The sequence below is a fragment of the Cetorhinus maximus genome, chromosome 18, assembly GCF_964194155.1.
Source record: "Cetorhinus maximus chromosome 18, sCetMax3.hap1.1, whole genome shotgun sequence".
Classification (NCBI taxonomy): Eukaryota; Metazoa; Chordata; class Chondrichthyes; order Lamniformes; family Cetorhinidae; genus Cetorhinus; species Cetorhinus maximus.
Genome location: NC_135896.1, coordinates 48,348,430 through 48,366,490, shown reverse-complemented (window position 1 = coordinate 48,366,490; position 18,061 = coordinate 48,348,430). Strand labels below are relative to the sequence as shown.

The 18,061-nt window shown below is 42.7% G+C and overlaps 1 protein-coding gene across 3 annotated transcripts in view; it reads left to right on the top strand.

The window, feature by feature from the left end:
- wdhd1 (WD repeat and HMG-box DNA binding protein 1) overlaps window positions 1–13,682 on the top strand; it is a 76,346-nt gene extending 62,664 nt beyond the window's left edge. For all 3 annotated transcript variants that reach the window (XM_078562645.1, XM_078562643.1, XM_078562646.1), the window contains 4 exons: window positions 4,504–4,674; window positions 5,547–5,671; window positions 5,991–6,126; window positions 13,274–13,682. In XM_078562645.1, the coding sequence (XP_078418771.1) occupies window positions 4,504–4,674; window positions 5,547–5,671; window positions 5,991–6,126; window positions 13,274–13,489 (648 nt within the window). In that variant the 3' untranslated portion in view covers window positions 13,490–13,682. The remainder of the gene's footprint in view (window positions 1–4,503; window positions 4,675–5,546; window positions 5,672–5,990; window positions 6,127–13,273) is intronic.
- The last annotated feature ends 4,379 nt before the right edge of the window (window positions 13,683–18,061 follow it).

The following is an 18,061-nucleotide window of genomic DNA, read 5'->3' as shown; positions in this document are numbered from 1 at the left end:
GGCAGCCATATCTGCCAAAAAGACTCTCTGGCACATTTCCCTTTCTGTCACAACAAGGTGGCACACGACTAGAAGCAGCAGGAACTAATTGTGGAGCAAGAGGTGCACCTATATGTCCTTATCCCCATGGAGGAGACGGTGCTGCCCATTATTGGGAAACCCATTGCTAAGACTGTGGCCAATGGCAGGGCTGAAACCATCGAAGATGAGCGCATCCTCATACCCAATCATCCTTCTGACATCAGACCTCCCTGAACTCCTCTCTTCTGATTTGCAAACTGCTGATGGGGTCAGCGTGCACTCCTTACCTCCCCTACTCTCTGTTCCACAGCCTTACTCTTGGGCCTTTTCAGATACCAAAGAGGTGCAATTGGGCCATACAGTAGGAGGAACACCAAGAAGAGAGTGATGATGAGGGCACTACTTCATCACTTGATTTCACACTCGCAGCCACCACCTTAGGTTGCTGACACTGTGTTTTAGAGGTGGAATCTGCCTCTGAGATATTGGATGTGAATGGCGTGCAGCAGGGGCAAAGGGAAAGGATAGCGTGGGTGCCAGGTCCCCGGAGGGGGAGGTTACACACTTGTTCCACTACAAAGGGCTCAGATGAGCACTTCAATGGGACAGCCTACAGAACAGGTTGATGCTTTGAGAAACTTGCAGTCTATGTCAAGGAGCATGGAGGAGTCCAGCATCAGCTTTGCATAGGGCTTAGTGCAGAGCTTTGAGCCCATCCTTTCCAACATGGAAATGGTGGCCAACATTGTTTGAACACTTGCAGACCCAACTATGATGCAGCGTACAATGGCTCATACAGCTTCCATTGATGCTCCCAATGTGGCACAAGTAGCAGTCACCCAATGTCTGAGTGCTGTAGTGGAAACTCATACCGTCCTGCAAGGTCAACTAACTAACTGCCTTGCAAGGCTATTGCCATCATATTTGTGGATTACAGTGTGCAGTGGGGCTTGCAGGATGTCACAGCAGTCCAACAATCTGTCCTCCAACAGGATTGATGAGGTGCCACCCTAGTTGAGTGGAAGTGGCTCCTTAGAACACAAATGCTTAGAACACAACACTGCTATCCTGTTTCAAAAAGACAGTTTTTGTACTGCCACTCTGCCAGCCAACTTGGACTGCTGCTTCCCATGGTGAGATGGTGCAATCAGCAGCCAGCCATTTCGCCCTCCAAAGCCATCTGCGGTCTTCCCAAATGAAAATTAGCAGCCTTTCACCAGTCATGTTGCAGCCATTGGAGTAACAAGGGATAAGAGCACGAGGACAAGCACTAGGGTAATTGATGTTTGTATGCAATATGGCATGGTTTCATTTATACATCTGATTTAGAATATTTATTTTGCTTTGATGTTTTTGTATTGTGGCCAAGTGGATGCTGTGATGGAAGATGAGATGTGCAATTGTTTGTGAATAGTATCACACTCGGATGAAATCTTCCGGGATAGCCCAGGCTATTCTGCCTTCTGCTTTTTTCCCCTTTCTTCTGTTCCTGTGCCTCAGCTGTATGGCCAGTGGCAACTGCTGTCCCCTCATGATGGCAAGGTTGTGCAACATGCAGCAGATCATGACGAATCTTGACACTTGCTCTTGCAAATACTGCACGGCTTCCCCAGCGTCATCCAGGCAGTGGAAGTGTTGCTTCAGCACACCAGTGGTCTGTTCTATCACATTCCATGTGTGAGCATGACTTTCTTTATATGCATGCTACACATGTGTGTATGGCCTGCTCATCAAAGTCATCAATCATGTAGTCAGCGGGTAGCCTTCTCACCACTAGCCACCCTTTGGTTTACTTCGGATATATGGCACAGAAATAGGCCATTCGACACAACCAGTCCCTACTGGTGTTTATGCTTCAGTCAAGCCTCTTCCCATCTTTCCTCATCTAAATCTATCATTGTAATCATCTATTCCCTTCTCCCTGCTATGCTTATTTAGCTTCCCCTTAAATGCATCTGTACTATTCACTTCACACACTCCCTGTGGTAACGAGTTCTATATTCTCACCACATTTTGGATAAGGAATATCTTCTAATTCCTTATTGGATTTCTTGCTGGCTATCTGTCTTATATTGATGACCTCTAGTTGTGCACTTCCTTGCAAGAGGAAACATTCTCTCTGTATCCGCTCTATCAAAACCTTTCAGATTTTGAAAGAGCTCTATTAGCTCACCCCTTAGCCGCCTTTAATTAAGAGAAAGGAGACCAAGCCTGGCGGTCCTTTCCTGATATGTATATCCACGCAGTTCTAGTATCATCCTCCTAAATTTTCTCTGCACTCTCTCCAGTGCCTCTAGATCCTTATAATATGCTGACTGAAATTGCAAGCAGCAGTCTGTGTGGTCTAACCAAGGTTCAGTGCAGGTTTAGTATAACTTCCCTACTATCCAATTCTAGCCCTCTGGAAATAAAATCAAATGCTTGGTTTTTTTTAATGACTTTGCTAACCTGTGGAGCAACTTTTAGTAATTGTTGTGTTTGCATTTCGAGATTTCTTTGTTCCACTACCCCACCTGGACTTGCACCTTGCCCTGGCATTTCAAATGTTGCTAGCACAAAAACCATCTGCCTATGGTTACACACCACCTGGATGTTGAGGGAGTGCAAACCCTTTGGTTCTGGGTTAGGGCAGAGTTGACATGCATCAAAGCAATGTATGTGCAGTCACTGGGGAAGCCAGCAATCCTAGCAAAGCCATGTGCTCGCTCCACCTGCTTCTCTGGCAAGAGAGAATTAAATATTAACTCACATTAAATAGAGTCACTGACCTCCCTCATGTTACAGTGGTCAGCAAACTGCAAGATGTTGCAAATATCTCCAATTCCAGCCTGGAAGGAGCCAAGCATAAAAGTTAGTTGCCACGGTCACCTTCACAGCCACTGGTAATGGAGTGGTTGCCCTGCTCTGAGGTTGCAGTTTAGAACATCATTACTGAAGCACAAACATCTCATCTGTTGTCCCTCACTGAGATTCGGGTAGAATAACTGCTCCGTGAACACCCTGAGTGGATATATCATCCTACTGTGAACGCATCCCCCTCCCCTTCCTTTCCCTTCTTTCAGAAAATTGTCCCACTCTGCGTGACTCCCGTTCATTCTCCCAGTCTTGCTGTGTCCCAAGTGGGATATCTACTTGTGCATCCATATCTAGAAACAACTAGTTTGTGCAGAAGCTCTGAAGTCAGCAAAAAGTCCTTCAGCACCCACCACACCACTCTGACTTTTGAAACTTGAAGCAAGTATAAAAAGTCCCAGACATTTGTGGTATGGTAGCAACAGCCAGAAGAAATCAATCAGGAACTAAACTCTAAGTACCAAACACTCAATGCCTACAACCTAGGAGGGCAAAGGCAGCAAGCACATTGGTACATAACCACCTGCAAGTTCTGCTCCAAGTCACACAGCATCCTGACTTGGAAATATATCGTGGTTCCTTCATCGTCACTAGGTCAAAATACCTAATGAGTGTGAATGTAGGTAGACCACATGGACTGCAGCGGTTCAAGAAAGCAGCTCACTGCCACCTTCTCGAGGACAATTAAGAATGACCAATAAATGCTGGCCTTGCATGTGACACCCACATCCCATAAACAAATAAAAACAATAGTTAATGATCCATATTCATCGCAGTGTTGGGGGTCCATCCTACTGCTGAACGAATGTTCAACTGAGTAACGGGAAGAGAGCTGGAGCATTGAGTTCCAAAATGATACCACAGCTGCAGTCAAATAAGCATCACACACTGATTGACATCATGGTCTGCCTGCTCTGCATACTTCCAGGAGATGTTTACTACGTTCACACTAATATGGCATCTGGTGCAATTCGCCCCACAAATGTGGCATTATTTTGGAACTTTAAGGGCATTTGTAGCACCCAGAAATAAGAGGTACTACTTGACCCCCACCCCATGTTCAATACCACAGGAATTTCAACTAGTAGATGCTATTGACTTACTACAGATAAGTGTATCATCCAGTAAATTAATTACAATGTCAAATGGATATATCATTGCTCTAAACCGTGTTTTTAATATAGTTTCTGCAAAAGTGATTAAAATAGTAATGCACGGTCACAAAGAACAGATTTTTTTTCACCAGGGGTCAAATTATGTTGCTTGATACTAGCCTTGTGTTTTACCACATCATGCAAAAGTTGCATTATGCTTTCTTTTACACTAGCTAAACATTAGTATAATTAGAAGATCTGTCAGTAACTGTGGGCAGAGAAACAGAGTTAAAGTCTCAGGTCAGTGCCCTTTCCTCAGTTCTACTGAAAGGTCACAGACTTCAAACATTTACTGTTTCTCTCTGCAGAAGTTGCCAAACTTGCTGAGTGTTTCCAGCATTTTCTGTTTTTATTTCAAATTTCCACCAGCCCCAGTATTTTGCTTTTGCAAACAGTAACGTAGCATTTTTTAAAACTCATTTTACTTCTAGTTTTATTTACTTAACCCAAATCTTTGATGTTTTCCCCTTCCCAGGTAACATCTGGTGGAATATCCTCTGCATTGGCTGGAGGTCAAACTCGTAACACCAATATTCTAGATAGCATGACGAAAGTTGGTAAGAAATCGTTAAGTAACAACAGCCAGTCTGCAAATAAGTCGTCACTGGTCCTCAAACCTCTGACCTCAAAACCAAAGGCCAAACAGGTACTAATTTGTTTCAGAATTTGTTTTAACAGGATTGACAATTTCATATTTTTTAAAATGCAGGATTCTTGCCTCTGTTAAGTACAATGTCCGGTGTGGGACTGAGCTAGAAAGCCCCAGGTTAACCCCGGTTCTATGCTATATTGGTTGCTTTCGGCCAAAATGGTGGTTGATGTGCTCCTACTATTGTTCTCTCTGACTCTGCATTAGGAGTTGCCAGCACCCACCAAAACTCTGTTGCTATTGAGCATTTCTTTGGAAAATTATGGGTAGACATTGCAATATGACATAACCGGCTCTGATAGTCTTGTCTAGGTAGTTGAATAGCATCCTTAAATTCGCTGTCTCTGCTCAAATGTGAAAAATGTCCTTGATACCAGATAGTAGTAAATGCCTATGGATCAAATACGAGATAAAAATTTGAGTGGGAATATTTAACATGTGTATATCAAAACTTGGGACGGTTTAAAAAAAAGCAAGTTGTGTATGTGTGCTACCTTTCTGATGTAAATCCAGAGGTATAACCAAATTACTTTTCTGAACATTAAAAGGTGACTTTGTAATTATCAATTCTCAAAGCAATATAGTTACAAGCTTGCTTTTAAAAATGTTTTGAAGTGTTTTGCAGCTCTAGCACTGTACAGCAAGATGTAGAAATAAAAACTTGACCTTTCAAACCCCCCATGTGGTGATAATTACATTAGAATTCATGATTTCTGTAATTAATTCATGTGTGGATTGAGCCAGTCCTACATATCTGCAGTTAATTCAAAACCAATGATCTGTATGACAAAAGAATCAATTTTTGTTCCAACATTAGGGCTGTTTATCTAGTTTTGCATCTTATTTAATTTTCCTTATTTTTTCCAAAGACCCAAGCTACATTGTTCCAGTCAACCACCCCTAAATCCAGCAGTAAAGCTGTGGAAGAAAAAGCAATTGAGGCTAGGCCTGTACAATCAATCGCCCCTGACAGCAAAAATACAGAAAACAAAAAGTGAGTGTTTTTAAAATTATATACAAAGGATGTGCACTTCAGATAACGTTTATGCTGCCAGGAAATCTTAACTTGTCAGAAACCATAGCAGACTTTCTTTTGGAAAAGTGTATATTTTTTAATGCTTTGTTTGTTGGAGAATAGTCATTTTAAGGTTCACTCTGTTGCCAGATAGTTACCATCCAGATTCTGCTTTGAAGTTTAGATTTATTGTTTCTACAATCAGTGCTATATTGTAATTCCTAAAAGTTTAATGGCTTGAGGCTAGAGAACAATGGTTTCTTAAAATACAGTAATAGTGCCTTTTCTTTGTAAAAAGGCCTAAGACAGGTTTCCAACTGTGGTTGGAAGAAAATCGTGAAGATATTGTTGCTGGAAGTCCAGATTTAACAGAAGAAGAAATAATTAAGGAAGGCATGAACAGATTCCGCATTCTGTCATCTGAGGAGAGGAAGGTATGCAAACCCCTTCCTGGCATTTAGCTTTTGGCATTTTTAATGTCTTTTTTATTTTTAATCCACCATTTTTGTCTGATTTTTAAGAATTAATAGTTTATTTTGAAAATGTTTGATATCTCCAAATAATTAAGAATTATTAGCTAGTGCAATTTATTTCCATTGATTTCAAAGAAAATATATTTTCTTGGGTAAATAACTCATAATCATTTCTTCAACACATTCTCTTGTTTTAACTATATAGTTCACCATTCAGTTGACTTTGCTGGTTTGCATTGGTTGTACATAGCGTAAGCGAACTCAACTATTTTTCAAATACTTGTTTTAATCCAATGAATAGATATTTGAATCTCAGTAAATCTGTGCAGTAAATCTAATGCATAACAAGAACCTCACATTTACCATATAAGGTTAAATCTAGTGATCTGAATAGGTTAACTTGATATAAGATAATTCCATATAGGCATGTTAAGGTGCATGCGCTGTGCTGATGTTTGTTTTCATCAATACTGTGAAAACCAGCAGCAATCAGATTGGAAACAGTGTTGGCAGCAATGCCTACTTGATTTTGATTGCACTGCTCACAGACCACAAAACAAAATGTAACCGAATAGATTTGAAGTGGATGTTGCTGAGGAATCATACCTATATAAATTTAGTGGTATTGATTTTGTTTCTATATGAGCTGATGACGTTATTTAAGCAGGATTGGCAGATGCAGAAACACATCTGTTTAAGTTCACTTAATTGGAGAATAACATTGGAGAGTGAAAAATGGAATTTTACAGGAAGGCTTTTTGCAGTGAAGTTTTGTGCTTTGAGTTTGAAATGAATTTGAGGCGAAGTCTTAAAGCTGTATAGTAGAAGTTACAATTTGAACATGAGCAAAAGGTTTGGATTGACCAGCCAACTGGTTGTTTCATGTTTGATTTTTTTTCCCCCCTCAGAAAATAGAGTAATGTCATTTTCAGTACAACTACTTTATTTTCGATTGATTGGCAATCAGTTATCTGGGGGGAAAGAAACAATTTATGAAGACGTCTAGGAGTTTCAATGTAGGCAAAAATTCTAAGTTAAGCTCAAACCAAAAGAGATTTTCTTTCCTAAGGAGGACTAAGCGTGACCCAAAATATTTCCATGAAGCAAAAGTTTACGTAAAACGTCAATTTTAAATTGTAGGTGCAAGGGCAGCTCCTAAAAGATTCTCTTTAAATACGCAGAATCTTTGGAAAATTATGACCAACGCTTCAGCAATTTCCTCATCTATGTATTCTAATGCCTTGGGTGGAAACCATCAGGTCCTGGCGATGTGTCCGGCGTAAGTTCCTTCGCTGTTGCTGGGTCAAAAACCTGGACGCCCCTTCCTAACTGCATAGTAGGTGTATTTGAAACACATGCAGTGCAGTGGTTCAAGAAGGTGGCTTACCACCACCACCACCTCAAGGGCAATTAGGGATAAGCAATAAATGCTGGCTTTTCAGGCGTTGCTCATGTCCAGTGAATGAATAAACAAATTGCATTATTTTCTCCATTACCATTTGTTAAATTTATATTAAATCCAATGTTTCTCTCTTGATTTATTTTTTACGTTCCCTTGTCCCAGTGGTCTTTAATTCTTCCTTCACTGTGAAACAAATACAAAGTATTAATTTAATAAGTTTACCATTTTCTTTATTATCTGTTACTGTCTCTCCTGCGTCGGTTTCTAATGGGCTAGCATTCTCCTTTATCACCCTCCTCCTTTCAATATGTTAGCTTTGATATCTCAAGTTTTCTTCACCTATTTGCAGTTCAGTACTTCCCTTGTATCCCTGTATTGTTTTTTTATAGTTCACCCGGCCTGCTAGATTTCAACTTTTCCCCATACTTATGCACTTAAAGCTTGATTCTGGTTTTTTTCACCTTGTTTGTTAACCATGGTTGCCCAATTGCATGTGTGAAGCCTTTGCCTTTGAAGATTATGAATTGGTTTTGTATCATACAAAATACTTTGAATACTTTTTTATTCAACCATGGAATGTAGGCATCACTGACAAGGCCAGCATTTATTGTCCATTCCTATTGCCTTGAGAAGGTGCTGGTGAGCTGCCACCTTGAACCATTGCAGTCCTTGTATAGGTACAGCCACAGTACTTGGAGACAGGACAGAGCCATTCTGTTTTGGCAAAGGAGCAGACATGAATGAATGTCTGCTTTCAGCGCAACTTTTCAACGCCATAGGAGAAAAGGTGGTGAGAAAAGTCAGCTTAGCTCTCCCAGAATATCTTGGGGCCAATATTTGTGGTCACAATATCTAGTACATCAGATATGCTTATGATACTACCCTAATGGCCAAAGACAGCTATGATGGCTGAAGAGCTGAGAAAGTCAAGCCTGAAGTTTGGATTGACATACTTGATGGTGAGAGCATTGTGATGTTTCAGCCCTCAACCATTGTGAACATAATCACTTTCAATTCCTGGGATCGAAAGTGACCACAAACGGAGATAGCAGCACTGAAATCGAAACAAGGTTAGCAATTGCCTGCTCTACAATTTGTCAGCTGAATGAAGTATAGAGGGCATCCATCACTGACCTGCACTCGAAAGAAACAACTTGAAAAATCCCTGTACGGAGCATTGTGCTGTATGGATATGAGAGCAAGGCCTTCAAGGCTGATGAGAAGAGGATTACAGCGTTTGAAATTGGCTTTGACAAAGAGACCTTAGAATCAGCTGGACAGAGAGAAGAACCAATGAATTTGTCTGCAGGAAAATTGGAGTCCCAGCATCTCATGAGCTTTTAGCTGTCATGAAGAAGTGGGCATTGCGAAAATCCAATCATTGGAAAAGGTGAAAGTCTGGTACTAGTGGCAATATAAGGTTTAACATCAGAAAAGAATCATCCAGTTTGGAGAATGACTGGTTGGGTGGACAACATCAGAAACTGAATGGAGGAAGGAATGACAGCAGCATGCAGAATTGTAGTGAACAGAAAGAGATGCCAATGGCCCCTTGTGGACTATAGCTAATTATGGATGGCATTCCCATACATCTGCAGCCCTTGTTCTTCTAGGTGGTAAAGGTTGCAGGTGTGCAAAGTGCTGTTAAAGTAGCTTTGGTGAGTTGCTGCAGCCACTGTGCGCTACTGGTGGGGAGTGAATGCTAAGGTGGTGGATTGGGTGCTAATTCACCAGGCTGCTTTGTCCTGGATGATGTTGAGCTGCTTGTCGGAGCTGCATTCATCCAGACAAGTGGGGCATATTTCATTACAGTCCTGAATTGTGTCTTGTAAATGGTAGACAGGCTTTGGGGAGTCAGAAGTCCAGTTACTCACCACAGAATTCCCAGCCTCTGACTTACTTTTGTAGCCACAATATTTATGTGGTTCAACTAGTTAAACTTCTGGTCAGTGGGGACCCCAGGCTGTTGATGGTGTGGAATTCAGTGATGGTCATGACATTGAATGCCAAGAGGAAATTCTCTCTCATTGGGGGTGATCATTGCTTGGCATTTGAGTGATACAGATGTTACTTTTCACTTATCAGCCAAGCCTGAATGTTGTCCAAGTTTTGCTGCATTGTGGACACAGATTGCTTTATTATCTAAGGTGTTGCGAATGGGACTGAACACTGCAATCATCAGCAAACTTCTGACCTTGTGAAGGATGGAAGATCATTGATGAAGCAACTGAAGATGGTTGGGTCTAGGACAGCACCTTGAGGAACTCCATGTACTGGGGCTAGGATGACTAGCTTCCAGAAACCACAACCTCTGTGCTTTGTCCTTTGTGCTAGTGGAGAATTTTCACCCCTGATTCCCATTGACCTTTGTTACTAGAGCTTCCTGATGCCAAACTCAATCATATGCTGCCTTGATGTTTGTCTGTAGGCTTACTCATTAACAGTTCAGCTCAGTTTTCCTTTTTTTTAAATATTTGTTCATGGCATGTGGACGTCGCTGGCTAGCATTTATTGCTCTCGTTCAGAGAGCATTTTTAAGAGTCAACCACGTTGCTGTGGGTCTGGAGTCACATGTAGGCCAGACCAGGTAAGGACAGCAGATTTCCTTCCCTAAAGGACACTAGTGAACCAGTTGGGTTTTTACAACAAACGGCAGTGGTTTCATGGTCATCATTAGACTTTCAGATCTCCAGATTTTTATTGAATTCAAATTTCACTATCTGCCGTGATGGGATTTGAACCCGGGTCTGCAGAGCATTACCCTGGGTCTCTGGAATTCCAGTCCAGTGACAATACCACTATTCCACCGCCTCCCCTGATTAATTCATTTCTGCTCCTTTCAAAGTTTGTTTCATTCGAATTTAAAGCCTTGGCTTGTGGCTCCCTTGTCTGCCTCTCAAACCAAATATTAAATTCATTTTATGGTTACTTTTTATATGATTCCATATAGTCCAATTGTTCACTCGTTCTGGTTTGTCCCTGCTCACCTTAGTTTTATATTCCTACCCCGCTACTCTGTTGTCATGAGGTGTGTAGGTACTTCTTACCAGAGTCTTACACCCTGTGTTTCTCAACCCTACACACAGCATTTCCATTGTGATCACGGAGATCCCTTGTTTCTACTATTAATGTGTCTCAGTTCCATCTTTTCTAGTCCTGTCAATTTTAAAGATCCTATAGGCTGGGATATTTTGCTCCCAATCTTGCTTAGATAGTAGCTAAGTCTCTAATGGCTTCATTATGCCCTTCATTAGTTGAATTTGTGCTTTGAACTGGTTTTATTTCTTACATACACTTGAATACATAACGCCTTTCTAAATAATAGTTTCCACTTTCCCCATAATTTTTCCTGCTGGCTCTTAATACTTTTTGACTTAGTGTGGAATCACAGAATCTCTCAGTGCAGAAGAGGCCCTTCAGCCCATCGAGTCTGCACCGACATGTGAGAAACGCCTGATCTACCTACCTAACCCCATTTTCCAGCACTTGGCCCATAGCCTTGAATGTTATCACAGAATCACATTGCAGAAGAGGCCCTTCGGCCCATCGAGTCTGCACTGACACATGAGAAACACCTGACCTACCTACTTAATCCCATTTACCAGCACTTGGCCCATAGCCTTAATGTTATGACGTGCCAAGTGCTCATCCAGGTACTTTTTAAAGGATGTGAGGTAACCCGCCTCCACCACCCCCCAAGCAGTGCATTCCAGACCGTCACCAACCTCTGGGTAAAAAAGCTTTTCCTCACATCCCCCCCTAAACCCCCTGCCCCTCACCTTGAACTTATGTCCCCTCGTGACTGACCCTTCAACTAAGGGGAACAGCTGCTCCCTATTCACCCTGTCCATGCCCCTCATAATCTTGTACACCTCGATCAGGTCGCCCCTCAGTCTTCTCTGCTCCAACGAAAACAACTCAAGTCTATCCAGCCTCTCTTCATAACTTAAATGTTTCATCCCAGGCAACATCCTGGTGAATCTCCTCTGCACCCCCTCCAGTGCAATCACATCCTTCCTAATAATGTGGCGACCAGAACTGCACACAGTACTCCAGCTGTGGCCTCACCAAGGTTCTAAACAACTCCAACATGACCTCCCTACTTTTGTAATCTATGCCTCGATTGATAAAGGCATGTGTGCCATATGCCTTTTTCACTCCCCCACTAACATGCCCCTCCGCCTTCAGAGATCTATGGTCACACGCGACAAGGTCCCTTTGTTCCTCAGAACTTCCTAGTGTCATGCCGTTCATTGAATATTTCCTTGTCAAATTACTCCTTCCGAAGTGTATCACCTCACACTTTTCAGGGTTAACTTCCATCTGCCACTTAGCTGCCCATTTGACCGTCCCGTCTATATCTTCCTGTAGCCAAGACACTCAACCTCCCTGTTAACCACCCGGCCAATCTTTGTGTCATCCGTAAACTTACTAATCCTACCCCCCACATGGTCATCTATGTCGTTTGTATAAATGACAAATAATAGGGGACCGAGCACAGATCCCTGTGGTACACCACTGGACACTGGCTTCCAATCACTGAAGCAGCCTTCTGTCATCACCCTCTGTCTCCTACAACCAAGACAATTTTGAATCCACCTTATCAAATTACCCTGTATCCCATGTGCATTTGCCTTCTTTATAAGTCTCCCATGTGGGACCTTGTCAAAGGCTTTGCTGAAATCCATATAAACTACAGCAACTGCACTACCCTCATCTACACACCTGGTCACCTCCTCAAAAAATTCAATGACATTTGTTAGGCATGACCTCCCTCTGACAAAGCCATGCTGACTATCCCTGATCAAACCTTGCCTCCCCAAGTGGAGATAAATTCTCTCCTTCAGAAATTTCTCCAATAATTCCACCACTCTTTCTCCCTCAGCCCCCTCCCCACTCTGCCCAGCTAATTTAAATTTTTACCCTTGTCCTATTTACTCCTTCCACAAGGACCATAAGTGTTTGTTGCCGTTTTGGTGACAAGCTCGCCTGTTGGTGGAGTTTCATCAGAAACTGAATGGAGGAAGGAATGACAGCAGCATGCAGAATTGCAGTAAGCAGAGAGAGATGCCAGTGGCCCCTTATGGACAATGGCTAACGATGGATGCTTTTTCTGGCCCCAAAAGTGGTCCCAATATCCACTGAATCAGTAATACTATCTGCTAGACCATCTTTCCAGCCATGCATTGATTCCTAATCTTTCTGTCTGTCCCAGTGTGCAGAAATAAAACACACCATTTTCTGGTGCTAACCCACAAATTAGCAGATTTCTTTTTGTGGATTTAAGTTTTGCAACTTGGCACAGTGAGATTTAAACTCATGAATTTTGGGTTGTTAGCTCAGAACCATAAACACTAAGCTACCGGACTCAGCTCTGTGTACATTTCTTTTCTTGTGATAAGCAATTTGTCGTTATATTTGCAACATATGATCTGCCAGCATATTTGTTTCTGCCTTTTGGAGAGATCAATGGATAATTCTGTGCTATTTCCAGTATAACCCAGGAAGGAAAAAGTCGATTGTTAACCCCAAGGCATATTAACTCCAATTGATTACATGCATGAGGTTACATTTCAGAAGAAGCGTTAGCCTTTTTGTGGAAGCTGTCTTTTGAATGAGTTCAGTATAGAGTTGAGATGACCTAAATTGTATCATTCACCTCGCAGTGCAGTTTTACATTATTCTTATGGCAATTTTATTTCCTAGGCCTGGACGGTAAAAGCTAAAAACAGTGGTAGCATCAACAATATGCCTGATGCGGAAGATGTTCAAAAACGCAAGCGTGTGGAAGAGCTATGTGATGATGATCCGGAAAACAAAAAGGAAAATACTGAAGAACCTGAAAGCTTGGCCAAGAAACAGAAACAACAGCATGTATCAACGACTTCAAGGTTGGCTGCCTTTGCCTTCAAAAAGGACTAACATTGCTGCATATTACTTCAACACAGTTTGAACATAGAAATGCAGCTCAAAATCTCCTTAGATTTCCATGTTTCTGTAACTGCATCTTAATGTATTACTTATTCTAAGGTGTTGGATATTGTACAGCACAAGTTTTCATTTTTCTATATTTGAATTTTTATGTATGACAGGAATTAAACTAGATCTATTTTGAGTGTGTTTCTTGTGGATTTAAAATAGGTTTTGTAGAGTGGTGCAGTGTGTTAAAATGCTACACATGTCAGATTGAAAAGGAGAGATGGCAAAGGTTCAGTTTGGTCGTGAATTACCTTTTTGCTTCTCTATCATTTTCCTCTTGCCTCATGGTTTTCTCCAGCATATAAAATGGATACTTCATTTCCCAAAAAGGTAAAAGCAATATAGATGAAAATAAATGTGACAAAGTAATTAATATGAATATGATATTCTGGGTAGAATGGGTTATCTTAAAGATTCAAAAACAAGATTATGTCTCAACATAATAAGTTGAATGGTATAATGAAACAGTAAAGCTCAGTGCACACAGTTCCCTTAATGTTTCAGTCAACATAGTTGGTGCCCAATATGCAGGCATAAGATTGAAAATCTGAGTTTTGACAATGCAGTGACAGTGAGGCGTTAAGTGAATGCAACTAAGATAAAAGCAAAAAACTGCGGATGCTGGAAATCCAAAACAAAAACAAAAATACCTGGAAAAACTCAGCAGGTCTGGCAGCATCTGCGGAGAGGGACACAGTTAACGTTTCGAGTCCGAATGAAGGGTCATTCAGACTCGAACCGTTAACTGTGTCCCTCTCCGCAGATGCTGCCAGACCTGCTGAGTTTTTCCAGGTATTTTTGTTTTTGAAGTGAATGCAACTGTTGTACAGAGCTTTTGGATAGCAAGGAACACTTATATTGGAAGCTTTATCACACCAGTCACTAAATAAACCGGTTTCTGGCATTAGAAAATACCAACACATGAACACCTTATCATTTTTATATGCAACATCCTATTTTTGTTTTTAAAAAAATACATTTTAGAAGGGGAAAAACAGATGAGCAGTTGCAAGAAAGTGCATGTAGGGGATAATAATTTAAATTTAAATCGTAAGTTTTGACTACTTATATGCAGGGAGTTTTACTGCACTTGTCATATCAAGTCAGTGGATTAGTATTATTTTTTGCCTTTGGGCAAGGACAGGAAGTCAGTTCACTATCTGCATTCCATTCAAGCTCGATAGATGTAACCTAAATCTTTGTCACAAAGATAGATATTATTATAATTCATTTCTGATCTCTCTTATTTACTAAAATGTCATGCTACATTTGAAGAAGAACTGCTTGACTATCATAGCTAGTGATTACAGTGGTGTGACTCTATGACTGCGAGAATTATCTTGATCTGGCCTGCAGTGAAAGCTCTTATTACATTGGTATAGCTTACTGAAGTAAAGGAAAGAGAGCTCTATGGCCATGTTTAAGGACTGTTTCAACTTTGCCGATATTGGGATAAATGGGATAGCCCTGAAAATGGATGAGAGAATTGTGGTACATGACCAACCAGCCAACCAGTTCATTACATTACTGACAACATATTAAATTCATGTTGCCTGCTATTTTAAATGATTGCTCCATTCAGCCAGTGCAATTTGCACTGTTCATTGGCTGCATGCATCAGCAAGGGGCCTGATGTTGTGAGTATTTAGTGCTACCAAAAGGCAGTCTGCAGTTCTTAAAGTGGATGTGCATTGTAGCTGTAAGAAGTGGTGGGAGCCCCTTGAAAAGCGAAATTTTGAGAAGTGGTTAAAAATGAGAGTGCACCAAAGTTTTCTAACAATGCACTGGAGGCCTTGGTGCAAGATGTGGAGAGTAGAAGAGATATCTTGTATCTATGGTGGGGAACAAGATGTCCTCCAGACATACGCACAGGATGCAATGAAAAGAACTGGCGGTAGTGGTTAATGCCAGGACTGCAGCTGCAAGCACATGGATGCAGTGTAGGAAGAAGGTTTAAAAAAAAATTATGAGTCCTATCTTCAAATGTCATATTCTATCAACTGCATCACTGTCTTCATCTACTACTCAACTCTCAAAACCTACCAACAACCTTTTATCAATTACTACTCAACCTTTCAATTCATGTACCTTACTTTGCAATCACACACCACACCACTGTTGCAAGCCTTGCACTCACAGCTTGCACATACAGGCAGCTATACAGCCTTGGGCAATGCTGCCCTTGCCCTACTTTGAGGCCACTGTTGTGGCTGCTGCAGTTGACAGATTTCATCACAGCTACTTTTGCGAAGTGAAGAAATTTTTGCATTGCATCTCACTGAAGTTGAAGAATTAATCCTTCAGTGGATATGGTCTCCTGCTAAGTGCCTTTCTTCCCCCCGCTCCTAATGGCTTGGTTTGTTCTACATGAACTCTTTTTATTCTCCCAGTCATGTTCAGTTCCCAGAGGAATCCTGACCAGGCCACCTATGTTCTGAAATCAGAAGATTTAAATGGCTGAAAGGTTACTTCAAGATTACTCCTTCAGAGTGCTCAAACATTTACCAAGCATAGGAAAGCTGCTAAAATGCAAATAATTGCAACAGCAACCGGAAAAGATAATCCAGCAACGGACCTACAAGTAGTTTATGATCTCTTTAAATAGCATTAGGGCAGTCCTTAACTCCATTTAACATTGTATTCTGGAGAGAGCCCAAAGATGGAAACTGGCATCAAATCAGGATTGCACACTGATTTGCATCATCAACCTGCTGCTCTGCAAGTTGCTGGAATAGGTATGTGCACACGATCCCTTTTACCAGGAGTTTTCTGTGCATTTTCTGTTGAAAGTATGCGCATGCGCCTCGGGCCACAGTTTTTTTTTCTTTTGTGGCTACATAGGGTGACATTTTCTGTGCCCGCTGGTGGAAGGCTTGATAGGTGGCATGAGCGGACAATATGGTGCAATCGGTTTCACAACAACGACGAGGCAGGTCACGATTGTCCACTCAGCCTGCCGACAGCAAACTGCGTTTCCCGCTATAGGTTGTTGGGAACCTCATTGTAATACATCAGCATATCATTATCAGGCCATCCCGCCAGGCTCTTGCACCCTTGCTGGATCGCCTGTCTATGTCAGCGAGAAAGCACATTGACGTGTTTCACAACAGCACTGAGGCGGTGTGCACTTGGCGGCCTGCACTTTGGGTGAACTGGAGGTGACGTTCTGCAGAGCTCGCCTGTTGCTTTGCAGGCTTCAGGGGCGCTGGGGGGGGTTAGGGTTATGTGCAGCCCTGCCTCTGAGGCGACTTTTGAGGCGGGTCAAGTGCAGCTTTGCTTTTGAGGTGACTGGTAGTGGGGTGGGGGGGGTGGGTGGTGGTTAAGGGCAGCCCAGCCTTTGAGGCGACTGGGAGTGAGGAGGTTGGGGGGTAGAAAACAATGGCTGCCCTGCTGTTGAATATAGCACACAAGCATTCGGGGTGGGGGAGGTGGTAGGGTGGGCGAGGGAAGTGGCCACACATTTGGGAAACCTGTAGAAAGTGACCATTCCTCTGCAGCTGAGACAGTTCAAGCGCAACCACATTGATATGATTCAGGTCGGGCTCCTAGCTTATCTGTCCATGCAAGCAATGCAGAGGCATCAAAGTGCCACCAAGTGCTCCAGAGCTCCAGCTCCCACCCCCACCCCCACCCCACCCCCGGCACAGACTGCAAATTCATGAGCACTTTAGTGGACTGTGCACGTTGTATAATCTCCTTGCTAAAGCTGGCCATGGAGAGGTCACTGCTGGAGGCGCTCACAGCCTCTTGTAATGTCAGCATCCCGGTTTGGACCAGTCTCCCCCATGGTTCAAACTAACAGGGCAACCTTGCAGTGCACTAATCTCTGGCCATCCGAGTGGTGGCCAGCATTCTCCAGGAAGCGTTAAGAGGCCGTCACATTTAACCAAGACAGGTCCTTAGTACACCCATGCTAACCACGTGTCTCTTTCTTCACCATGCAGGAGGAGTACATCAGGATCATAGAGCCTGGCGAACAAGCTGTATGCCTGATGGCCTACAGAGCACGAAGAAGAAGGAGGAGAGAGTGACTGAGGTTCCTGGCTGTGCGGAGGCAGGAGCAGCAACCCCAGGAAGAAGGGGTGGCTGGGGCTCTCGCATATTAAGCCCAAGAGCCACAGCGAGCTGTCGCAGGCCGGCACCAAGCGACACCCAGGGTCTATAGACGCCGCCTTTCTTTCCTGCAGATGACTAGGAACCAGTGTCGTCAAAGCCTGTGAACGTTCAGGGAATGGTCGCTCACGTCTGCCACCTGCTGCAGGATTTGGCACCACGGGGACATGGAGGGCATCCAATTCCAGTGGCCCCGAAAGTGACCACGACACTCAGTTTCTACGCCAGTGGCTCCTTTTCAGGGCTCCACAGGTGACCTCTGTGGGATCTCTCAAGCCTCCACCCACAAATGCACCCATGAGGTCACGGATGCCATCTTTGCGAGTGCACGCAACTTTGTGCATTTTCCCCAGGACCAGGACAGCCAGGATGCAAGAGCAATTGGATTTGCCCAGATCTGGG